Consider the following 27460-nt stretch of genomic DNA (forward strand, 5'->3'; position numbering starts at 1 on the left):
GCAAAGTGGGTTTGATCATGTAAATGGAATTCACACTTCTGTTATGCACCAAAGTACTGTTTTACAGAAATTGATACACTTATTAAATAAGGGATGTTCTTTTAAAAAAGTTATAGGACTTTTATTTTACCCAGATGACATGAAGAAAATGAATTTAAAAAGGCATATTGACATATGACAGATTTGCTTTCTGAACTAATTGCAGTTTCTGTTGTCAGTATGAAGTACGGTGGTGCTAACGTGTCGTGGAACAATTTATTTGTACTTTCGTTTTCGTGGACCCAGTACATGTGAATGGCAACCATTGGGGCTGTTGACATCTCATCTAGTATTTCATATTGATTTTGTTATGTTATTTCATAAGTATGAAAATTCCAATGCAAAGTGGGGTTGATCATGTAAATGGAATTTACACTTTGGTTATGCGCAAAAATAATGTCTTACAGAAATTGAAACACTTATTAAATAAGGGATGCTCTTAAAAAATCATAAGACTTTTATTTTACCTGTTTTAGAATATGCTTGTGAATCGTAGGACGGCTACACTGTTTTTGAATCAGAAAAGTTAGAAAAAGTCCAACGTGAAGCCACTAGTATTACATTAGGACTGCCCTCATATACCCCTATTAATACTTTATACTATGAAACTTGTCTTGAATCCTTGTCTTATCTAATCGCAGAAAAATAAGGAAACATCAGCTAATGTATAAGATGCGTAGTTAAATAACTCCTGAATACCTTGATCATCGTTTTCCACCTTTATCTGGCAAAAATAAGTGTTACAAATTACATAATAGAAATGACTATGGGATTCCTCATTTTGGACTGTCTCTTACTAACTCTTCTTTTCTACCATCTACTCTTTACTGTTGGAATAACTTAGAAAATTTGGATGGATTCCAACCCTCTATTAAATAATTCAAAATCTGTTTAATATCAAAGAATCAGTCAAGTCCACCGATTTACTATAAAACAGTAAACTTAATACTGTCACCAGTGCAGTTCATTTAATTGTGACTTTTTTTTTTAGATTTAATCACATTGAGAATGCATCTTGTAATTGTGGTCATCCTTGTGATAATGTCTTTCACTATTGTATTCTGTCAATATTTCTCAAATGAAAGATATATTTTAGTTTAAAATCTAAATAGAACATTGCGTTATATATAGAAATTATTTTGTTGGGCAATTCTCAACTTTCCGTTGACCTTAATGCCAACATTTTTAGATCTGTGCAAAACTGTATTAAATCCAGTAAGAGATTTTGATGTCAAATGGTAAAAATAACTGTATTTGTATTGTCAGTATTGTAATGTCACTTTAATCATATATTGTGAGAAGGCATTGATAAGTTGCAATCACTTATGCCTAATCCCTTGTCTATCTTTTGGCAATAAATGTGTTTAAATTAAGAATGAAAAATGATGTTATAACCAATGATGAAACATTTATCTTTTTTTTTTTTTTTTGTATTGCAATCATTTTTGTCCATCGTCATGCACCATCTATTAACTTACCATATTTTCATCTTCTCAAGAACTGCTGGACAGATTCGAACCAAACATGTTTGCTAGCACTACAAACTCACATATATTTAGTCGGGATCAACATCAAAATTCACATTCCTTGGGCCCATGTGGCAGGGCAAACAGTGATAAAAACATTTTAAAACTTTTAGAAATTTGAAAACTCTACTCCCTCCTTAGAGACATTACTGAAATGAGTATTTATTAAGATTTTATTCTCAAAGAGTAGCTCTAGCGAAATTGTAAAATTCATGGTCTCTGGATGTGCCGTTTATCCTCAAGGGGTGGGGTAATGTTTGCATGAGCCAAAATACTGTAACAGCAAGTTAACATTCAAGTTAATTTAAAACTGTCTGCTGTTTGCAAAGGCACATGCTTTTAAAAGTTTCAGGAAATGATGCAAAGATTTTTTAAGATTGTTTGGTCAAAGGTCATCATGATCAGCACTAAGAAATTAAACTTCCAATTTTCTCCGAAATGTTTTGTATAGGCAAATGCCTTGAAAAGTTGTAGAGACTGGTACTAAGTCTATTTTGAACCAAGATTCAAGGTCATAGGGTCAAAGGTCAGCAGGGTAATAAAACTGCTGCTTTTCTCCAAACTGTCACATTTTTATATAGACATACATATTTCAAACACATGGCTCCAAATGCCACTTAACAGCCTTTTTGAGTTCCACATGCAGTTTATTTATGGGTATGATAGATTTAGGAAAAACCCTTTTGCTATTTGACCTCAGTTTGTGACAACTGAGGGTCTGATTTTTCCCACTAAAGTCACACCCATTTGAATGTTGTCGATGTCATCAAATCAGAAACCTTGTCACTGCTACTGAAATAATTCTCAACATTCAAATTAATTTTTTTGCTAAATTTGTTTCTTTTGATTTTCAATAGTAATTTCACCATTCACACACACATATATATAAATACTTTTCGTGTTAAATGCAATGTTTTGAATACACTAAATTCAGTTTTCTATTGTTTTATGGATCTACATCATATACTGATTTAAATTTATCTTACATATTGAATTCAATAATAAGCTGAAATTTATTTTCACAATTTACCATTGTATTTATCTGGCAAGTCCATGCCTGGGTATGACCCAATCATAGTTCTGATAGTATGATGTGCACATCCATATATTACCCTGCTGCCAGAACACCATCTTTTCTTGGTGAGAAAATGCCTAGTAAAAGGAAGAGTCATGGAGACTGAAAACATCTAATTAACCAACTTATAATATATCACACACTTGTTTCATTTTTTTAACCACTGCATCAAGTCTTCATGACTCAATTCAAATGTCTTGATTGACAAGAATAAAGGATTTTGAATATTTGCTAAAAAGTACCTTCAATGAAGTGACTTTTTAAGTAATCAATGATATGTAAAAATGTGTGCATTGTGCAATAATTACAGAATTCCACAGAATCTCAGTTTGGAAGTATACAAGTTGCTTTCCTTTATACTTCGCATCTAAATTAAAACTTCGACTTTCCTTAATTTTTCAAGGTCACAAACTGTTTTCTGAAAGTTCACATGTTACAATGTCTTGAATTTAAACTCTGGAAGAGTTTTAACCCTCCCCAATCCCCTTAATAAATAAAAAAAAAAGGAAGTTTGTTAAAAATTTACATATTTATATTTCATTTCAAATATCATACAAAAACATATACAAATATTTAATGTTTCACACAATTTGTTGTTTTTTTCATTAAACAACTGTTTATAGATCTGTGAGAAGACAGAAGTGTTAACATCAACAATTGAACTCATCAGGTCTGATGCCATGTTTTTACAAAGTACGAGTCTAATTTCTATCTTTCATACCTGATGTACATGTATACATTATTCTGCTATTCTTTTTATTTCATCTAATGATTTAAAAAGATGAAAATATTGATTGATATTACCTAAAATATAACCATATTTTGTTTGGATAGAAAAGAGTGAAGCTGATTTTAAACAAAGAGCACTTACCCTATCATTCACATAGTGAAAGAACGAAAATTCTCAACATTTTCTTCATTTCTGAGTATAATTGTTCTTATCAGAAGCATGATCAGCTTGATTCTTAAATGGTATCTGTTTTCAGGTCCAGTAAACAATATTTCATTTTCAGTTTTGACCTAAATTCTGATCAGTATGAAATACTGATAAATGGTTTAATAATATAACTAACAGTAACATCAAATTAACACGACCAACTCACACGACCAACAGTAACATCAAATTCACCGAACCAACTCACACGACCAACAGTAACATCAAACTCACCGAACCAACTCACACGACCGACAGTAACATCAAACTCACACGACCGACAGTAACATCAAACTCACCGAACCAACTCACACGACCGACAGTAACATCAAACTCACACGACCGACAGTAACATCAAACTCACACGACCGACAGTAACATCAAACTCACACGACCGACAGTAACATCAAACTCACACGACCGACAGTAACATCAAACTCACACGACCGACAGTGACAGACAGTAACATGAAATCCACATGACCGACAGAAACATGAAATCCACATGACCGACAGTAACATGAAATCCACGTGACAGACAGAAACATGAAATCCACATGACCGACAGTAACATGAAATCCACATGACTGACAGTAACATGAAATCCACGTGACAGACAGAAACATGAAATCCACATGACCGACAGTAACATGAAATCCACATGACTGACAGTAACATGAAATCCACGTGACAGACAGAAACATGAAATCCACATGACCGACAGTAACATGAAATCCACATGACCGACAGAAACATGAAATCCACATGACTGACAGTAACATGAAATCCACATGACCGACAGAAACATGAAATCCACATGACCGACAGTAACATGAAATCCACGTGACAGACAGAAACATGAAATCCACATGACCGACAGTAACATGAAATCCACATGACTGACAGTAACATGAAATACACGTGAGACAGAAACATGAAATCTACATGATGGACAGTAACATGAAATCCACATGACCGACAGTAACATGAAATCCACGTGACAGACAGAAACATGAAATCCACATGACCGACAGTAACATGAAATCCACATGACCGACAGTAACATGAAATCCACATGACCGACAGTAACATGAAATCCACATGACCGACAGAAACATGAAATCCACATGACCGACAGTAACATGAAATCCACATGACTGACAGTAACATGAAATCCACGTGACAGACAGAAACATGAAATCCACATGACCGACAGAAACATGAAATCCACATGACCGACAGAAACATGAAATCCACATGACCGACAGTAACATGAAATCCACATGACCGACAGAAACATGAAATCCACATGACCGACAGTAACATGAAATCCACATGACCGACAGAAACATGAAATCCACATGACCGACAGTAACATGAAATCCACGTGACAGACAGAAACATGAAATCCACGTGACAGACAGAAACATGAAATCCACGTGACCGACAGTAACATGAAATCCACATGACCGACAGTAACATGAAATCCACGTGACAGACAGAAACATGAAATCCACATGACCGACAGTAACATGAAATCCACGTGACAGACAGAAACATGAAATCTACATGACGGACAGTAACATGAAATCCATGTGACGGACAGAAACATTGATCCTACATCACCAACAGTAACAGTGAAGAATCAACAAGAAGAAAATTAATATCATACTCAGAAGAACAGTCATACTATTCAATCCAGAAAGATCAATACAAGAAACGTTAACATTCAAATCAACAATTTTGGCAATTCCTTCCTTTGAAACACCAACGTATCACAAAACTTTTCAATTCAAATGTTTATGATACAACCACTAACAAATTGTTGAATATAAAAACAGCTTTTTTGCTGTTTATATAATGCAGCCCCAACGTTATGTACAATGTGTATGATTAGACATCCAACCCCCAGTCAAATAAGGCGTTCCAAACTTATTGAATCAAAACAGAAAATGACCATAGCTAACTGATAAAATTTCAGATATTTCAACTTTATCTTCAAATCATGATCTTAAATCAAATGCTAACACACAGTGTTGTATGCTAACCAGAAAGGTGTCAAAAAACAGAAAAGGGAGGTAATCAAGTAACTGACTTCTGTTTAAAGTGGAAGTTTCAACATTCATTGCCAAATTAATCACAGAATACAGCTACAGTAAGAGAACATTCTAACCTTACACTGCAGTACACAGGAATAACATAACTTACAACACAGAATCATAAATAGTAAAAAAATGTACGACAAATAAGCTGAATGGAAACTGTACCTGACATCTTGTCAATGGACACAGATAATCTGTCAGTAACTGATATTAGAATGTGAAAACGTCAAAGTCCATCTGTGTGGTATATACCACTGAGTAAACAGTGACATTTCAATTTTACTCATCTTGCAATATTGTCCAGTTATTGTACAAAAGGGCAAAGTTAGAAGAAGAAAAAAAAAAAAAAGGATTGCAGAAGGTTGTGATTTTCTTCTTTCATGTTCAGTGAAATTCACTTTAACAAGTTTACTTTTTGTTTTAGCAAACTCAAGGGTTAATTTGTAACAGTTTCAGTAATGACGGATACCAATATGTATACCACGTAGTCAGCAGACAAAGATAATCATACTTTACAATATACAGAAAAATGAAAAGATCTACATATCAAAATAAATAATAAAGACACAATGGTGTCTAGTGGCATATATATTCAATAGATTTTGAAATTTGCTGAACTTAAATTGTAAAAGGTCAATTTATATTTGATATCTTGCTGATAACTTGTTTCCATTAAGATAGCCTAGATGTCTTACTTCCATCTCTAGCAGATACCATATTCTTATCTCACAGATGTCTCATCAAATTTTCGTCAAAAGATAACACAAACATGTTATTTCCATTCAGATATACAGCTGATACCTCAGTATCACCTGAATGACAAAACAATATTGAGAAAATTATGGAAAAAAATAGTAGCACATGGCACCTGTTATATACAGGTAACCAGAAGGACTAATGTAGAGAGACTTTAAAAATAGTTTTCACCACAACTGGACAGCAGAAATAATTTTCACAAAACCAAGACATTAAGAGTAATTTTTCACAACAGCTGAACATCAAAAATAAAATAATTTTCACAATAACTGGACAATAAAAATAATTCAATGCAAAATTAAGGAGGAAGAAAACTAGACAAAAAAAAAAAAAAAAATGGGACAAATTTTTGTGATACTGCAGTCAGGAATAAGAATGATGGCAGTGTTAAGGTGTACAGTACGTAAACATGTTTCCCACAAGAATTACCCAGCATGCATACTCCAGATCACACGTTTTGGTGGGCAATCCTATAACAATCACAGGACAGTTTCAAATTTGAAAAAAAATTCCAACTTCTTCAATAATACATCTATATACAAAATACACACAGACCAACACAATTTTAAATTCATACAATCACAATGTTGAAGCCTTGCTGTCTCATATGGCAAGGTCTGAACACTGAATAGGTGCCCATGCACTTAAAGGAGGAGTCCTAATAAAGATACTTCAGGGTTGTAGGGAAACATTTAAAAGATTGGGGCTCGTCAGGCTGTTCAGAGCTAGGGACAGTACTTCATCTCAAACATTTTATTTCACCATAATAATCCTGGTACCTAAACAACCAAGATCTACTGTTGTTTAGTATAACAAGTGTAATATCACAGTCCTGTAATAAGCCCACCCCAGGACCTTCAGAAAGAGGTAATAAGCAGACCTCTTGGCTGGCTTATTGCAGGATAAATACAGTATTTTGTATTTTTATTATGAATATTTCATTCATCTCATTTCAATGGTATTTGTTGAATACTTTGAAAGTCAAAGTCACTTGAAAATTTGGTCAGAGTATGTTCTGTTTACCAGAGGCAATTGCTTTAAAGATACTATCAAGCACATTGTATCTTATTTCTGATGTACACTATTGATTTAATGTTCTTACACAATGTATTTAAGACATTCTGGGATTTTAAGTTCAATCTGCTCAGTGTTTATTTACTATCCATTTTTTTATCTCTCTCTTTTCTTTTTGATAGCCTTGTTAAATCGTTGTAAACATTTTTCAAAATTAACAATTCAATCCATTTTCACACAGTTTTGTAATAGAAAAATAATTTTAAGAAAAAAGCAGTTGGCATGTATTAACAAACTATGAATCTATTGTTTAAACCATTGCATGGCATTAAGTGAATTTTCATATATATATGAAAATAAAATTAAAATATAAATACTTAAATGGCATGCATACAAAATATTCTTACTTGGCAGATGTTGCAACCTCTAGGTTGAACCTATTATATAAGTTAAAACTACTACGAATTAGATATTTGTCTACACAGTAATTTCTCGCTATGTTGAAACTAATTAATTGCATGCAATTACAGAATTTAATGAATGTGAGTATAAGTTGAGTAGACCTGATCTGTAATTACCCACCACAATATTACAGAAATTGTGAAGTGACCATCTATATACAGTAATTCAATACAGTGTAACCTTTGAAGAGTGTGTGCTGTTTTTTAACAGCTAGAAGGTGTTTTGATTAGGCATAATATCTGGCAATTAGCCCACACCTATAACCCATATCTATTGCTGTTACAGTAGAACTGCAGAGAAATGTGAGGTGTCAATGTCTTCTGATCAGCCCATCCATACAGAGTTAGATGTTATGAAACCAATAAGTACGGTGGGCTTATTCTATGATAAATACAAGGGTACACTTCTCAAGCATAGGTATAGTCAGATCAACTAGTTTATATAGTATTATGGTATAGACTATTTAATAAAAAAAAATAAAACATGGATTTAAAGACTGTAGTTTTTAATTGCTACAGAATTTGATAATGTGCTTACTGAAGAGAAGGTAGAGTATTTAGCACACTGATACATACTACACAGAAGAGGGAAACCTACTGATAACAGTGAGTCAACACATCCTATAGCATCTTACATTTTTCTGAATTTGGGGAGCTCTAATTCAGTGAATCAAATATTTTATCACAATGAACATCATTGGATTTATTTGTGAGCAAAATATATTCCTCTGTACATCAAAATTAAATGCATGGTTTTTCTATTTATTCATTATTTATAGAATGTAGTAGAGGGAAAAACTACCATACCACACTATCATGGTATTGTTTGAGAGAACTCCCCACCCCCCAACCCACAAAAAAAATACTTGTATCAAATTTGGGATATGTTTTCTATTACAGAATATATACCAAGAAAATATATCTTTCAAGAGATAAACAATTTCAATCTAAGAAATCATATTTAATCTGGAAAATGATCAATGATATGCATTATCAAAAAGAAAAAGTTTCTTGTATGTCAATAAAGATTATCAACCATAGCAACTTGTAATTACTTTGTGAATTGAGTATGCCATGATCTTAAGTTGATTTCAGAACACTTCCTGTATCTTAAAGATTATACAGACTTCCGAAAATTTAGTCGTTCCATTATCAACTTACACATAACTGGACTATAGGGACTGAACTAATATTTCCCAAATGTTTGTGTTTGACTAAAGTAATAAGTCATTTCTCTATAAAATATACATTGTGTATATATACCCAGTTATGATAAATATATCTGTCTGCCAATGCTTGTGCTTGATTGGAATACCATGGCCTGTAACAGAGCACATTTTTTCTATGATTATTTGCCTATGAAATCAAAGCAATTGTGTGAACTAAACCATATACAATTTCATTTTTTAAAAATCCAAACTTAATCGTTAGAATTTTACACAAAAGTCATTTGTACGGTCAAAGACTGTAAATTGATGTGGACGGAATTTTGAGGCAGATAAATTAATTTCTTATGAAATCTCAAACAGTGAGATTTCAATTACTTTGATTCTGACAGATTTCAACTTTATTCACAAACAAAATAAATTTATTTCTTTGAAATTAAATCCATAAGTCAAAGAACTTTTCAACACTTAGAAAAGCAAATTCCATCGAAACAAAATAAAAGTGGTAACATTTTATAAAACAAAGGACATGGTCAAAAATTTGTAAGTTAAAGTAAACCACTGTTACTTAACAGTTTTATCTTTGTAGAACTGAAAGTATTTCAGAAAATTTCGTTATTAATCTGTTGTTTGCGATTAAAGACATTGAAAACATTACTAGAGTCTGAAACGATATTTGACATAATTCTCTGTGGAAAATCATACAAAAAAATAATAGAAACAGTTCTGATCTTTTTAGATTATAGTGGTTGACATGCATGGTGAAGCTGTATAATGAAAAAAATTAGTATAAAAAGTTGCATGAAAGGCTTCCATTCAGAATACCTCTGGTCCCAGTCACATGAAGCCTAGAGTATCTGTTATAAAGAGATCTTGGTTCTAAAACCAATATCAAAAGTTTTTCCATCAAAAATAAACATGCCATTCCACATGCCTGCATATTATATCAACCATGAGCTCATTTTAACTTGAGTTCTGAAGATTTTTTCTTTCTTATCAAGTATTTGGATCTATTTTTCATCGTTTGTTATTCACTCTGTCATTTGTTCATTGAACATGACTAGAAGTTGAGTGGAACAGTAATTGACTTTCATGATACAATATTGAATTATCATCCCCCAGGGATGCCTCATACCAATAACAATTCTTCAACTGTTGAGTGTTCTCGTTTATCATTTACATTCTTTTGTGTGTTTTTTTAACAAAATATTTAATTCCAAATAACCCAAAGACAACGCCATATCAAAATTCATATGAAAACATGGACTGTAGTTTTTTCTATGAAATGTTGAAATGTAACAATGCATGCTGAAACAACTGCTCATGTTGGTTTTATGTGGTAAATATTTCATATGACTGATAAAAATATTTTTGTTGGTTTTCTGTGTTTATTGATAATTGTTAAAGTAAAAATATCAAAATTGCAAAATGCAATTTAAATATTTTTGCTAAGTGACCTAAACATGATAATTAAATTGATGTCATTAAAAATATGTAAGGATTTCTTAAAAAAAAAAAAAAAAAGGAAACAAATCTCTTTTGTTAATCAGGCTTTTAGTTACTGAGACCCACTATATTTTATTGTAAAGAGCAGAAGGGAAAACTAGAAAAATATAGATATGCAAAGCAATTAGAGAGAAAAAAAGTAAAAATATAAACAGTGTATCTTAATTAGTTACATATAATTAATCATTGTCGTAATTAATGAAAAAACATCAAACTTGCCTTTGATGCACTGAATACATATTAACAAACTGGCTTCTGTACGGCAATATGGGATGAAAAAATATTGAAGATACTTAAACACTATTATGTTATCCTCCATCCCTACTTAATCCTGTTGTATTCATGCTCAGAGCTTTCTAGAACAGAAATAATAAGATTGTTCGAATAAACCTTTGACATCTTCTTTCAGTAGATTGTGCTAAGAAAAAATCCAGGTTCTTTATATTTCTGCTATATATCTGATAGTAAAACCCTGGTGATTTTGAATACCACTATGAAGTACACTCAGCTCAAGACAACAACTTCCCTGTTTAAAACAATATAATATAACAATACTTTTTTTTTTTTAAAAAAACTGATTACATTCTTTCATGCAGATAAAATTTTATTTCAATTACTTTTCCTGTTCCAAACCTCTTTTCCAAGATCGAGTCAATTCAACAGTCCTGAAATATCCTACTTTCCTTGTCGAGCCCATGTTGGACAGTTAACACAGATTTTGATAACAATATAAAAATATTTCTATACGATCAGTATGTAGACCAGTAATAACGATATAATAGCAGTCCCCCTAGGAGGATTGAAAGCCCTATAGCAACTGGCTGGAGGTAAGACCTCCGATTTTTCCACATTTCATTGTCTCTCTGTTTTTGTCGCATCCTATCGACCTGATCGCGCGTCTTCTTTGCCCTCTCTTCTCTATTTCTCCGTCTTATCTCGTAACCACTGTTGAACATATAAAAAAAGAATTTAGGAAAGGCTACAAACTTCATTTAAAGTTAAGTGTTTGGCATGTGTGAATTCTTTTATGCCTTCATTTTTGACAAATTTCCAAGCAGTAAAATTAATGATGTATACAAGAAGTTTCATACTGTAAATTTCTGAAATAACTATTCAACATACTTTTGATTGAGGTCACAAACAAACATAAAAGGCTAGAAGTCACCAGTAATGTCAAAATGTCATATACAAAGTCAAAAGTCATTGATAATGTCAAAAGGTCACATACAAGGTCAGAAGTCACTGATAATGTCAAAAGGTCATATACAAGGTCAGAAGTCACTGATAATGTCAAAAGGTCACATACAATGATAATGTCAAAATGTCATATACAAGGTCAGAAGTCACCAATAATGTAAAAAAGGTCACATACAAGACCAGAAGTTACTGATAATGTCAAAAGGTCATATACAAGGTCAGAAGTCACCAATAATATAAAAAAGGTCACATACAAGACCAGAAGTTACTGATAATGTCAAAATCAAAAGGTCACATACAAGACCAGAAGTCACTGATTATGTCAAAAGGTCACATACAAGGTCAGAAGTCACCAATAATGTCAAAAGGTCATATACAAGGTCAGAAGTCACTGATAATGTCAAAAGGTCACATACAAGGTCAGAAGTCACCAATAATGTCAAAAGGTCATATACAAGGTCAGAAGTCACTGATAATGTCAAAAGGTCATATACAAGGTCAGAAGTCACCAATAATGTAAAAAAGGTCACATACAAGACCAGAAGTTACTGATAATGTCAAAAGGTCACATACAACGTCAGAAGTCACTGATAATGTCAAAAGGTCATATACAAGGTCAGAAGTGACCGATAATGTCAAAATGTCACATACAAGGTCAGAAGTCACTGATAATGTCAAAAGGTCTCATACAAGGTCAGAAGTCACTGATTATTTCAGCAAAAAGTACCATACAGTTTCAGAAATCATCAATAATGTCAAAAACTCATCTACAAAGCCAGAAGTCACAAACAAATCTTCATGTTACACAATGGTTAAGAGTTTGATAGAATGAAATAGTTATGAAATAAGGGGTTATGATTACCTAGTATTATTCTGCTCCTCAACATATGGGATTTTCTCCTCATGGGGAGGTTCTGTCCGAATTTCTTCCTCTAAACCGTTCACTCTATCCTCTTTTTTATTCTTCAGTATTTCCTTCATATCCATAAAGTCATCCTCATCATCAGCTTCACTTTCTGACAGATTAAATTCTTCATTGTCATCATCATCCTCGTCAATGAGCGAGTCTGAATCCGACATTTCAAAGTCTGCTGATCTATCAATTCCATCAGCCTTTATCGTTGGAAGCCCTGTGCGTGGTGGGAGTGGTGGAGGTGCCCTACCAGCATGTCCATGGGAGGGGGACAAACTTGTGGTCCTTGTTGGGGGTGCGGGAGGCATTGCTTCTTTACTAGGCTCCTTCCCAAAATACAAATAGATACGTTATCAGACACATAAAGGTCAATTACACATAAATAGGTTGACAAGTATATATCTTTATATATATAACAAAGGTAAAGATTTGTTTTGTTTTGATTGGGTATAAGATAGTCACCTGCAGGTCAATAAATAATATATTGACTCCATGTTTCTAAATTTAGAACAGCCAGACCATATGGATCGGGAAATGTAATATACATGTTTCAGAGAACTTTTTTATTCTGTTGAGAAAATAAACCCATTTGTTAATTATCATGTGTTTGTCTGAATATTCTAGGCTATAATTATATCCATCCTCTGTCAATATTTTTCTACAAGGTTGATATAACACTACACTGACCAAGGACAAAGGTCCCTAATTATCACCGAGTAAAAGGTGACAGCCATCTATCCTTATCAATATGTAAATTCTGCTAGGTCAGAGGTTACAAAATATATCAAATTTTACATCCACTACTTCTCCCTGAGGTAAACCAAGAAAAAAATGCATGAAAAAATTCTAATTATAAGACAGATTATATTTCATTTAATGGTACAGCATTCTGAAAGTCTCACCTGCATATATCCCTCAAGGACTGACAGAGTGGAATCTTCATTGGCAAGGATTCGGTGACCACCCTCGATGATGGCCAGGTATGAAAAACGAAGTTGGTCTGGAGTCTGGATAAGACCCATTCTACAAGTCCGCATCTTGAGCAATAGCTGTCGTAAGTCCACTGCATTTAGATCCTGATTCTTCTCTACCTGATATAGCAAAGTTTGACCATAGGTTTAATATTACTGAGAAAACATGCAGAATGGATCAGACCGGCTAATCCAGTTACCACTACTTACCCAATGCATCATGAATAAATCTGGATTTACAATGCAAAATTAATGCTAATTTGTCAGACAACCACAAACTTTTACTGAAAATGACCACAATTAGATTTATACAAATTCATCAACTATCAATACATATTTATCTGTCAAAAGGCCAATGTCCAGTAAAAAACCCACCCACATCTTCTCCAGTCCAGAAGAAACACTTATATGCTCTTTACGGTAAAATAAATTTTGACTTGGCCATTTGCTCATGTTGTAGGATATATACGAAAGTATTATCATTCAAAATGAATTCCTATATCGTCAACATATCCATAGTACTAACTTCTAAATCTGATACTCAGGAATCGATCCTTATTTGTCACTTTAAGATTTTCTTAATTTCCCCAGTTGTACTGACCTGAAGGGCACTGGCCTGAAGGATGCTTGTAATACATTTGAATAAATGAATTTATTATCTACTTTTTGCTCAACAATGTTGTAATTTACTTGTTATTTGATCACTTACAATGACTAAGCAACTGTCGACGAGACAAAATGTGCCGGAGCGGCCGATGCCAGCACTACAGTGGACTACGGGTGGACCCACATCAGCATCTAGAGCTCCTGTTTCCCGTACCACCATCAGGAAGTTGAGGAAGACATGCGGTGAAGATGGTACACCGAAATCCGGCCATGTAATGTAGTTATAATGAAGCACCTCTCTGGTATCTCCAGACTAGGACAAAACACAAACATGCTATCATACAAATAAATATTCTATCATTCAAAGGACAAAACACAAAAGATTTTATCAAAGTACAAAACCAATCACATCTTCCATAAAGAATTTCTTTGCTTGTGTTTTCTTTGAAACAAGGTACATGTATAATTAAATTATACTTTAACCTCTGAAAGAAATAGTTTACTAATTAAGTTACGTTTAAGATAATTTTCTAGTTTGAGAAACCAGAACTATAATCCACAGGAAAAATACCCCAACCTCCACCAAGACAAATTGTCAGTGGCACACCAAGAGACAGGGTTTCATTATGCTAAAGTTTCTCAAATGTTCTAGACTTTTTTCAACAAAAAACAGCTTTGAAAATTTTTTTGGTTAAATTTAACAAAATACTGAAGCACAAAGCAAAGCAACATAATGCTTAATTATGACAGTTTTGAAATCATTTCACAAATTTAGTTAAGGCCCCCTGCAGTAATCAAGTTGCAAGATGGACACCATATGATTAGACATGGTTGGGAGCAAAGCAACTGATATCATCTATCTTACAAACGTTACTTGTATAATGTTAGCTATATACCTCCATATCTTCCAGTTCTATCTTCCGTACAGTGTAATAGTTGAGATACGACTCGTCTAACAGCAACACCTTGAGCCCAACATCCTCGTATTCAATCTCCTCTTCTAACCCACTTTGAGGGTAGTAAGGGTGACACTTTTTCTAAAAAGAACCAAAGTGTGTTCATTTTATACTAATTTTTCTGATATTGAATGTGGTGGGATCAAACAGTACCATAAAAGTAATTACTTGTTTGATTTCTTGGTCTGTACACTAATATATTAAATCTAGAATCCATAATAAGCTCCGCCTCCAATTAATACTTTCTAATAATCACAAATGGTTTCATTAATTTGCAAAATTACCTCTGAAATGGTAAATATTTTCCTGAAACATAAAAGTCCTAATACAAATCAGTCCATTTTAACCAATACACAATATCTGACAGAAACCCTCACATCCTTGTTAAAGTATTCATTACAAGTGTGATGTTCAGGGATGGCTTATCACTAGATATGGATCAATAACAGGGTTTCCAGATTGTAAATATTCATGATCAATGATGATGATTTTGAATATTTAATATCATAATGTTTTTTTAATATTTTAAAATTATGACAGCTATATGAAGATTAAACACTAGTTCTGTACAATAACTAATGCTGGAATCAAACATCTTTTGCCATCAGATATCAACCAATCTAACATAAAACCAAACTTCATCAAACTCAAATACTTAAAACACTCCAATACTAATCGCTACATCCTGATGGTGGTTTGGTATGATAAATGTTATCCAATGTTGAACTACTTGAACCAGTATTCTTCAAACCCTCACTTAACCCCATCCCTTCATTTCCTCCCTTTGCATTACTCTTTCAAATTTGTTGAACAGGTGCTTATTTTTGTAAACTGTACATCAATTGGAACTTAATATCTATTCCTTTTCTTGTAAGAAAGACTAATTTTGTTGCTTTATCAGCATAGTAGAAAAATATTGTAAAACTTCAGTATATAATTTGCTGGTCATTTATGTGAAATTGATACCTGATGGTTTAGAATACAAATCTGACCTGTTGAATAATATCCCATGTTTCTTAATGCTGGCAAACATGCAATATTTGGAGGATATTGTCAGGGTCCATTTGATATTAAGAGTACTAATTACCTCCTTGATTTACTTACATATCCATTTTCAACTAGTTTGTTGAGCATTATAACAGCTTTGGATTTGTGTTCCCAAACCATCTGCCAGAAATGGCCGGACGTGTGTTCTAAGGGACCCTGTAAATGGAAAATCAATGTTACTCAGGAACCAAACTCACGTGACAAGAAGTGCAAATCTAACTTCCGATACATTTTTTGTAAGAAATAAAAAAAAAAGGGCCTGATTTTTTACTGATTTTTTCAGTTTGTGAAAATTGCAATTAAACAAAATGTAGCTAGATGTAATTTCATAAAATTTACAATTTCTATTCCCTATTTAATGAAGGTACCCCTATAAAAGGAAAATCAAAAGTCAGTCAACAATATGTATGTCCGCCTTGGGCATTGATACAGGCTGTGCAATGTTGTCTCATGGAATTGCTGAGAGTCTGGAAGAGTGCCTGCGCAGTATACCCAAGTGCGCACTATTCCCACAAATTTACGGTACATACCTGAGCAAGTATGTAGTGTCGATTTGCCTCTGTTACTTCTATAAGACTGGCGTTGATGTAATCTGTCTCTCCACGGTGAAGAACAACTCGACTGTGATCATCTGTTAACAAACCAGTATCATTGTAGAATTATTTTTATAGGCGAGTTCTGGAAATTTTTTCAAAAAAATTTGCAGAATTGAGTTACTGAACGAAATAGTAAGTTTTCTCACTATGGTAAAACAGGCATCCAAGACTGATATATCACAAATGTCATACTTCTACTACCTTACTCCTTCTCCATCACTTTTTTCAAAACCATGAATAAATGAATATATATCTAAATTCTCCTATGCAAACTTTCTTTCACATCAAACTTTCTTATTTTACAACAAATGAAAAATAGGTGGGGGATTTATATTTTTTTATATCTTTTTATTTTTTCAAGCATTTTTTTCAATTATATTACAAGGTCCTGAAATATACTCTCACACATACTTATTCTTTCTCACTCATACAGATCCTCACACACACCCACACAACCGTCGTCGTCGTCATCGTCATCATCGTCATCATCATCATCATCATTATCATCATCATAAACAGGCAATATCATTATCATCAACATCTTCATCATCATTCCCAACTTATATTAATATTAATCCCTCATGGGGTTCAAAATGGAAGCACACAAGGGGTCTAACTGTGGGGAGGAAACCAGAGAACTCATTCAGATAAGTAACTCCATAACTTTTCACATTCATTCCCTGAATCAAAATCTCACATACAAGCAAAAGGTGAAAGTACGTTACATATACCACGTTGTCATACAACTATCCAAAATCTAACAGAAAACAAAGGAACTAGCTACATTCTTCAAAAAAAGTTCTGAATATGACTTTTTTCAACTGTAAAACTACATCAAATACCTTAGGCACACTTAATCTTCTAAACACCTGGCTATCCACTAAAATTTGAACTAATTATAAGCTATTTGCTTACAAAATTTGCCCAGAATGTAATTCTTCATGAAATCAAATTATTTCTATACTTCTGCATAATCTGTATAGCAGGTTATTTTATCTGGTTTTAAAATTTAATTTTTCTGATCAGGATTTGCATATTTTTGTAAACTTATAGATCAAAATATCGTATTATGAATCAAAATTTTACACTTTTAATTAATATAAAATCTCAAAATGATAGAAAAGAGAGATTTTTTTGTAAAATGATTGTGTATCACATATGCTAAAAATCACAGCTGATACCATGCCTGGAAAATGTAAAATGGTTTGTTCTGATACATACACATCCAGTATTTCATCAAAACCTGTGAAATGGGTTTAGAATATATATACATAGAGCTTAAGTTCATAAGGTAAAATTTGCACCCCAATAAAATAATCTACAACATATATATATGTGTATGATGTATGACATCTGTCAGAAAAATATGATAGGGCTAAAACACTCACAAGGACTGACATCTCGATACCGGTTTTTGTTACGGTTCACCGGTTTCTTGGCCTCTGAAGTGGAGAAGTCTTCATCAATGGCTCGTTCAGCAGCCTCATTTTTGACTTCCTGAAAATACAAAGATAAGCCATGCAGATAATTTCTAACCTTTAGTTCAGCACACAAAACCCAGTCACACTAACAGGAATTCAGTTCTTGTCAATGGGATGAGGAAGACTTCATCTGGCACATGTCGTAACTAAATTGGTAGGATTTGGTTTAAATAAATCATTCTATAACTAGGTTTTAACATAAATCAATGGCCCTTGTTATATCAGTTTTTAAAACTAAAGGCATAGAGTGAGTGACTTAAACAAAATCTTATCATGAACCATAAACAAAGTATCCATTATACTGCTTACTCCTTGATCTCCATTCCACCCCCACCCCCACCCCCACCCCAACCCCAACCCCAAACAGGGATATAAATCATTCATTATACTCCTTCCTCCTTGACCTCCAATCCACACATTTTCCCCACCCCAACCAAAACCCCAACCGGGGATATAAATTGCTCATTATACTCTACCTCTACCCCCCCCCCCTCCACCCCCTCAGGCCCAATAAGGGCATTCAACTGTTTATCATACCCTTCCTGTTCTAACTATTGACAAAGGATAATTATTAGTGGGGCATATACTTTATGGGGATTGGATTTTTTTATTTTATCTTAATCCTCCCAGGAAGATTAAATGTCTTATCTTCCTGTCAGGTTCAAACCAGATAATGCTACAAAGATGAATTGTGGCAATATTTTAAACAATTTAACTAACGATACAAACTGAATGTTTAGTGATCATGACATAATTCTAAAATTTCATAATTAGAAGAAAATATGAGTAATACACTTTTAAGATTACAACAAGATATCTAAAATCCTTTCGAAAGTACGAATGAGCAAATGAAAGTATGTCAACTTCAGGAGACTTGTACAAGTATCTCCAGTCAACAGAAATAGATCCTGATACCTTTTATTCTATATATACCATATAATTACATATAAAATTATCATCAAGAAAATGAATCATGGTCTTTCACAAATTGTATGATATATATCTTATTCTGAATCACCCTTTTAAAAAAAAATTTAGTAACCCACTTGACATCAAGATTTTTAATGATACCAGGCTTTATCAGAAGAGGAGACACTTCCTCAAAATACATATATAAATATAATGATGGAAATTCCTGAACAGATGATAAATATTCTTAATTGTAAAACATAACCACACACACTAACATATACAGTGAAACCTCGCTATTAAGACCACTTTGGGGACTGGACAAAAGTGGTCTTAATAGCGAGGTGGTCTTAATAGTGAGGTGGATCAGATTGACCACAAAGAACCGTAACTCTGTTTAAAATAAAGAGTATATATATCATTAAGTAATGTACATGTATATTATTCAACAATAATAACTATAATAATAAACTAAAATGTTGAATTTTATGAAATGCATGTAAAAAAGACAAAATTGCTGAATTGACAGAAGAATAATTATGTATATATTCCTTAGTTTATATCATAATATACATGTTTATTTACTATTGTAAACATTGAATGAAAGGAAACAAACAATCCATTTTAAGTTCAATTGGAATTTAATGTTAATTTTGCAACTATTTCACACAAATTTACGAACACATTTACCCAGTAATTGTAACAACTTTAATGAAGTCACTATAAAGTCTTTCAACGCTTCATTTTTTACTTAAATTCGCAAAAACATTATCTTTATCAGTGTATCACTCAGTACAACACTTGAAAAAACAGAGTCCAGTGCACAATATTGCGAAGAGCTACGGATCTGGACAGCCTCCTCTTTCATACGTCCTTTTTACCGATCGCGATAGCTTGTTTCGTTTCCTTGGTTTCGTCATTGCTTGATTAAGTTCATCGGAGGTTTGTGACAGAGAAAATGTGTCGTAAAAAAATTGGAACACATACACGTTTTTTATTGTTCAAACAATATTGAGAGTGTAACATTGCTACAAAAACAGTTAAAAACCCTCGACAACGTGTGCGCGTGGGAGCCAAGGAATATCGGCTGAAACGACTACATTATTCACTTTTGGGTATGCAGGGCTTCTAAGGTGTTCAACAGCATACCTACCGATCTATCAATATATAATTAACAAACAACAGATCGCTATTAAAACGTGTCTAGCACACGGTTTCGGACGGGTAGGCCAAGTTAATCCGATAATGATGTTTACTTCGTTAAACGCCACCTGGTGACAGTGTCGGTAACCCGTGACGAAAACAATGGTCATGAACGACACACATGTTCGCGGTTCACTGCCCACCAGGTAAACTTTAATCACTGGTCAGACCATGGTCGTAATTGTGAAGTCAATTATCGTTAATAAGAGGTCGTTGGGACTGTAAGAAGTGGTCGTAATACGGAATAGCAGAGTGGTCGTAATACTGAAGCGACCAATACAAAGATATATAGTGGAAAAAAACGGGACTGAAAAAAAGTGCCCGTAATAGCGGGGTGGTCGTAATTTTGAGGTGGTCGTTAGGTGAGGTTTCACTGTACCCTGCATTATATAGGTCAATCATATATATGCTCAACCTGGTAGAGTCAGAGAGAGAGATCACTAGGCTTGAGGCAATATTTATAGATCTCTATTCAATATTAAGCCAATGTCTGGCAATAAGTCCATTTGATTCAAATATATTTTATTGCCATAATTACCAGCAACAGGACTGGGCACAAGCTATAACAACATCATTTCATTTCTGTCAGAAGTCCAGTACTGGACCAGGTGTCTAACCACTGTCAGAAGTACTGTGCTGGACCAGGTGTCTAACCATTGTCAGAAGTACTGTACTGGACCAGGTGTTTAACTTTTCAGTCAGAAATATTATACTGGACCAGGTGTCTAACCACTGTCAGAAGTACTGTGCTGGACCAGGTGTCTAACCACTGTCAGGAGTACTGTACTGGGCCAGGTGTCAAAATTTTCTGTCAGAAATACTGTACTGGGCCAGGTGTCTAACCACTGTCAAAAGTACTGTACTGGACCAGGTGTCTAACTTTTCACTCAGAATTACTGTACTGGACCTGGCCCCAATTGTATAAAACATCTCAACTTGAAATTTCCTCAAGTCGAGATTTTCCTCAGCTGATATCTCCTCAAAAACGGCTTGTATAAAATTTTCTCAAGGAACAGGAGGAAGGCATCGGCTAGGATGTCCTGAAATTCCTTGAGGAATTTTCATACAAGATATTTTCAAGGAGATATTAGCTGAGGAAAATCTCGAGTTGAGGAAATCTCAAGTTGAGATGTTTTATACAAGTGGGGCCAGGTATTTAACTTTTCAGGCAGAAATACTGTACTGGACCAAGTGTCTAGTTTTTCAGGCAGAAATACTGTACTGGACCAGGCCCCACTTGTATAAAACATCTCAACTTGAGATTTCCTCAAGTCGAGATTTTCCTCAGCTGATATCTCCTCAAAAACGGCTTGTATAAAATTTTCTCAAGGAACAGGAGGAAGGCATCGGCTAGGATGTCCTGAAATTCCTTGAGGAATTTTCATACAAGATATTTTCAAGGAGATATTAGCTGAGGAAAATCTCGACTTGAGGAAATCTCAAGTTGAGATGTTTTATACAAGTGGGGCCTGGTATCTAACTTTTCAGGCAGAAATACTGTACTGGACCAGGTGTCTAACCACTGTCAGAAGTACTGTACTGGACCAGGTGTCTAACTTTTCAGTCAGAAATACTGTACTGGACCAGGTGTCTAACCACTGTCAGAAGTACTGTACTGGACCAGGTGTCTAACTTTTCACTCAGAATTAATGTACAGGACCAGGTTTCTAACTTTTCAGTCAGAAGTGCAGTACTGGACCAGGTGTCTAACCACTGTCAGGAGTACTGTACTGGACCAGGTGTCTAACTTTTCTGTCAAAAATACTGTACTGGACCAGGTGTCTAACCACTGTCAGAAGTACTGTACTGGACCAGGTGTCTAACCACTGTCAGAAGTACTGTACTGGACCAGGTGTCTAACCACTGTCAGAAGTACTGTACTGGACCTGGTGTCTAACCATTGTCAGAAGTGCAGTACTGGAACAGGTGTCTAACCACTGTCAGAAGTACTCTACTGGGCCAGGTGTCAAAATTTTCTGTCAGAAATACTGTACTGGAAAAGGTGTCTAACCACTGTCAAAAGTACTGTACTTGACCAGGCCCCACTTGTATAAAACATCTCAACTTGAGATTTCCTAAAGTCGAGATTTTCCTCAGCTGATATCTCCTCAAAAACGGCTTGTATAAAATTTTCTCAAGGAACAAGAGGAAGGCATTGGCTAGGATGTCCTGAAATTCCTTGAGGAATTTTCATACAGGATATTTTCAAGGAGATATTAGCTGAGGAAAATCTCGACTTGAGGAAATCTCAAGTTGAGATGTTTTATACAAGTGGGGCCTGGTATCTAACTTTTCAGGCAGAAATACTGTACTGGACCAGGTGTCTAACTTTTCAGTCAGAAATACTGTACTAGACCACTTGAGTGAATACTTTTAATTTTCGAGAAAACTGTTTATTTTTAGATTAATAATTACCGGTATCTATTAATAATTACTTTAAGGAACTTCCAGAATGTGATGTTAAATTTTTATATATGGCAAGTCATTCTCAAAGTATAGCTTGATATATGCAGGTACCCTTAATTTATTCAGATTACAGAAGTCACCTAAATTATTTTACCACTCTAGTAATTATTTTTATATAGGTCTACAGTTAATGAAATTCTGTCCAATACAAAAAAGGTTTATCGATTTTCAGAATAATTCAGATTAGTCATGCGGTTGAAGTAGTCTAGATGGCCTATGTGTGAAGGTAACAGTGTGGAGTATTTCTTGTCAAAATATCCAAAATGGCTATAAGCCATAAATCTAGGGAATCTGTGTAAGGCTTTATATATATATGTACATATCCAAATTCTCATAGTTACCAAAGTTCTATCCATGGATGAAATGCTGATATTTCTCTCATACCATTATTTATGACCAGGTTTAAAAAACATACTTGACAGTAACTACATGCAGCATGGTATCTTATCACCAACCAAGAAAACTTCCTGTAAGAGCAATATAAACACCTGATCATTATCTTAATGTTTGTTGAAATAACACTGGCTTTCCCAAAAAAAGTAAAACAGACAATTATATAAATTGGCAACAAAATTGTATTACAATCTATGTAAACTTTCATTGTGATGTAATTATTTTCAATTTCCAGACAAATTTCAATTTAGTTTTCTAACTGACTTGATAATCCTTTTCCCATCATACTTCATTTATGTATGGTATTTATTTCCAATACTTTGCAGATTTCAAATTAGTATTTTAGACAAGTGAACAGTCCTAATAAAGTCATACTTAATTATCTATATATCTACTAATGCTTATACTTATCATATATGTGTATTTCAATGTAACAGGTGTTTGTAGACTAATAGATATTGACACTAATGCCCAATTGTGGTATTTAATTTGAAAAGCTATTCAATCATTAAAATGGCAGGATTGAAATGTTTTCAAAAAAGTTGTATGGGAATACATGAGATGATTCAAGATTCACACAGGTAGTATGTAAACAGGAAAATAGGCAGTATTGTTTCAAAACAGTATGAAGGACATTCACAATCAACTATTCAATACAACAAGGTCGTTAGATGACCATCTTATCAATCAGTCTAAGATTCCATGCTGGTTTAAACAACACTGCTGGTCGCCCACCTATTTTCCCTGAGAACCAATGCATTTCTCACCAGTGTTGTATTGAGGGAAAATTTTTGTTAAATCCCAAATGGTAATTTTTCTATCTGAAGTTTTCCAACAGAAATATGATCTTTCTTGAAAAATCTGCATGATGGATATAATAATCTACCAGTGAAATGCATGCATTAACAAGAATTGTCACTTTGTGCAATCATCAAACATTACAGCTTCCATATTATATACTATATAAATTGAAATGTATTTTTATTTAAGTTTGATTTTCACTATGAGCATTTCAGTGGGGGAGAGTACTTAAACATGACACTGAAATGTGAAGGCATTGTATGTGAAATACATATGGCCTTAAACAATAGTTCATAGTGGAATTGGGATTTTACTAGTGCAGAGTGTCCTGCTGTTCAGTGTTGCACCTGTAAATATATTACCGTACCTACCCTGTTCTGCTTTGGAGTGATCAGCAGGTAGTAGTTTGCATGGCTTGTTTTTCTTTACAATAGTAATCTGTTTATAAATGGACTTGTAACACAGTATATAGGGAGTTTAAGAGTATATTTAGATTATCTCCCTTGTAACATGTAAGCTAAAAATTGTTTTGTACTTTTTATATGAAAAACAGGCCCACAACACATTATTTGCTTTTAACAAGAATATGAAACATGTTATTTTGGATGCATAAAATAGCATTTGTCTATGTCTAGATTTCATGGTGTCTGTTCTGTGTGTTCTTTCTTTCCAGAATGTAATAATATTGAGTCCAAATTTTACTAGTCACATAGATTCCTGTATAAAATGAATTTAATTTTAATATTTACATGGGAAATTATATTGACACTAGTATGTGCCATTACAAAACTCATATGAGCTTTTAACTTAACATAGAATTATCAGATTATTGAAATTCTTGGATTCTGGTAGGTCAAATGGATTTGAAAAATGTGTAACAGGAAAAAATATGTGCTATCCATTGAATCTATAACTAACAAGTTTTATTTTAATTTTGAAAATGATTACATTTACACACCTGCTTAAATAAAAATCAAATACTTAAAAGGATTTCTTCCATCAAGAAGAACTTTCGCTCATCTGTGCATGATGCATTAATGTGTTCGAGAGGATTTTTCAGCTCTTAGTTGAGAGGACGCCTTGGGGTTCCAATGCATCATCTTAACTCAGATAGGGCTAACACATTCGTGAAATAATTACATAGCCAATCACTCATGCATGTAAAGTTCAACTCTATCAATGAAAGAAGTTAAATCTGAAACATGGGAAACGTGTTCAGCATTGAGATTACTGCAAACGATTTAGTTATGCCAATGTCGCATGTTTTAACACACTTAAGAATTGTCTGCACAACAGAAGATGTCATTCGTTCGATACAATACTTAATCACATTCAGGTAGGCCTAGTGACCTATATGAGTCCATATACACACGTTTGACAATTGACTATAATCATGTAGAGCAAATCACAGAAAATGTTTCGTACTACTGCATTTCAGTGTTAAACTGAAAGAATCGTTCACCTTACATAGTTTTACCTGATATATCGGTAGCCAGAGATTGTGCTGATCATATTGAGCAAACTCCTTTTCCACTGTCGACTGCATAATTCACTGTTGTTGATAAGTTTAGGATTTCGAAGAAAGTTATCACACCGGACGCGTCGCCATTTTACCTCTACAGCGGAAATAGGATTGGCGAAGTGAATTCTTCAAAATTAACCAATCAAAGCCGTACAAATTCGACACTTCCTTCTATTTGCACTTCCTATTCTACTTTCGCTTTCCACGAATAGGCCAAGTCCGATGTTCATGTGTTTTATCATAACTTCTTTATCTGTGTTTTTAGCATGTGTTGATCGTCTTGAAATTCGTAGAAATATTGTATATGTTTGAAATGAGTGATGCCCTCTTCCATTTTCTAATTTCGGACGACGACCCGCACCTGACTAGATTTTTTAAATGGTGGACATAGGCCTAGCGATGCAGTTTTAACACATTTGTTTGCTATTTTTTCTCGAATTCGCCGTCATTTTATTGATTACAAAGAAACAACAGAAAAATGTTTGTCGTACGTATGAAAATACAACTTGATACTACTGAGTGGTTGAAAAAATAATAAACTAAAAACAATTAATTTTCGTTATTTATTTATTTAAATATATATATATTTTATCGATAAATATGCAGATAGAACGAACGTTCTACAAGTAAATAAGGAAATGATAAGATGAGCTGAAACTTTCACTAGGTCAAAACTTGCACTTGCGAGGACTCTGCCAATATATTCCGGCATAAATACTTATGTAAATAACGTCAAGCGATGACAATGTCTGTTGCCGGAGTGGTTTTATGAAGAAAAATATGGTCCCTAAATTACTTAGAGATTAGGATGTTTGTATCTAGTACTGCTAGTTTTACATTTTGTAGTATGATATATGTGTTCAAAATGAAAAGGGGACAACATTTGTTTGCTGTAAACGTGCACGTATTCAAACCATAAACATGCAAAAAGGGTTGGACTACAAGTTGTTTCAACTCAGTACTGACTTCTGCAAACATACATAACCAGTCTATGTGAATTTCGTGTGCAAAGATACATGTCCAGACTGTATTTTAACGGGGATTTAATGAACAATACTTCAAGATGTTTAACAAATCGAAAACGTGTCAGATTTTCCACGAAACACTCCTTTGTCCGACTCTGAGAAAGGAAAGTTAATCCCACAATGACCCCAATAACGAATACTAGTACCCCAATACAACGGGGAGGGGTAGTTAAATCCCACAGGGACCCTGACACCAGATAACCTAGTTTCCTAGTAAAATTTTAAAAGTTATACGACAAATGCCTTCAACACCTTCACCAAAACCGTGATATGTAAAAGCTAACGCATACGCCAGACTGACAACAATAAAGTTCCATTTCCTTTTGATTTCTCCATTTTGTTAGGACTGTAATAGTACAACCCAATGTCCTCTATTTTTATAGCAGTATAAATATAACTTTCCTGTTGAAAAGGACGAAATAGTTTCCCTTTGTTTACAATAATAGATGAGAAGCATTATTTATCTCGTAATCAAATCTAGCAGTACCAATCCCAAAAGGTATGGATTGAGAATCAAAAGGTAGTTCTATACCATATTTTGTTTGCAAAAGATTAAAGAATGACGACCAAAAAGCCTTAATATAACAACAATCCAAAATAAATGTAACATTGTTTCTCTTCCATTTTACCAAATGTACATCTTTCGGTTTCAACCAATTTAGCTTGCATTAATTTAACGTTAGGGTTTAAAATATTGTGCAATATCTTAAACTGAAAATTCTGAAGTTTAGTTTCATCAATGGTAAGTCTAGGGGATAAATAATAAGTTTGCCATACTTCATCAGAAATATTGACC

The 27460-nt window shown here is 33.8% G+C and overlaps 1 protein-coding gene across 1 annotated transcript; it reads right to left on the reverse strand.

Annotated features, from left to right (window-relative positions):
• Positions 1–11204: 11204 nt before the first annotated feature.
• On the reverse strand, positions 11205–25663 carry LOC132560185 (tyrosine-protein phosphatase non-receptor type 1-like). The gene is made up of 9 exons (XM_060224835.1): positions 25595–25663; positions 18253–18361; positions 16799–16899; positions 16326–16424; positions 15162–15302; positions 14369–14578; positions 13591–13779; positions 12638–13014; positions 11205–11523 (listed from the first exon to the last, which is right to left on the reverse strand). Exons 1-9 carry the CDS (start codon positions 25661–25663, stop codon positions 11328–11330), a joined length of 1491 nt encoding a protein of 496 aa, XP_060080818.1. The 3' UTR covers positions 11205–11327.
• Positions 25664–27460: the final 1797 nt, after the last annotated feature.

The sequence above is a fragment of the Ylistrum balloti genome, unplaced genomic scaffold (assembly GCF_031769215.1).
Source record: "Ylistrum balloti isolate Yb309-2 unplaced genomic scaffold, AGI_CSIRO_Ybal_v1 Utg371028, whole genome shotgun sequence".
NCBI classification, from domain to species: Eukaryota; Metazoa; Mollusca; class Bivalvia; order Pectinida; family Pectinidae; genus Ylistrum; species Ylistrum balloti.

Excerpts from the sequence above, each read along its gene's own strand:
- LOC132560185 (XM_060224835.1), bottom strand. The coding sequence starts at position 25,663 with ATGCAGTCGACAGTGGAAAAGGAGTTTGCTCAATATGATCAGCACAAT. Across the intron at positions 16,425-16,798 it reads GACACTACATACTTGCTCAG|GGTCCCTTAGAACACACGTC; the intron begins GTATGTACCGTA and ends TTCCATTTACAG. Across the intron at positions 11,524-12,637 it reads GAGGAGCAGAATAATACTAG|TGGTTACGAGATAAGACGGA; the intron begins GTAATCATAACC and ends TATGTTCAACAG.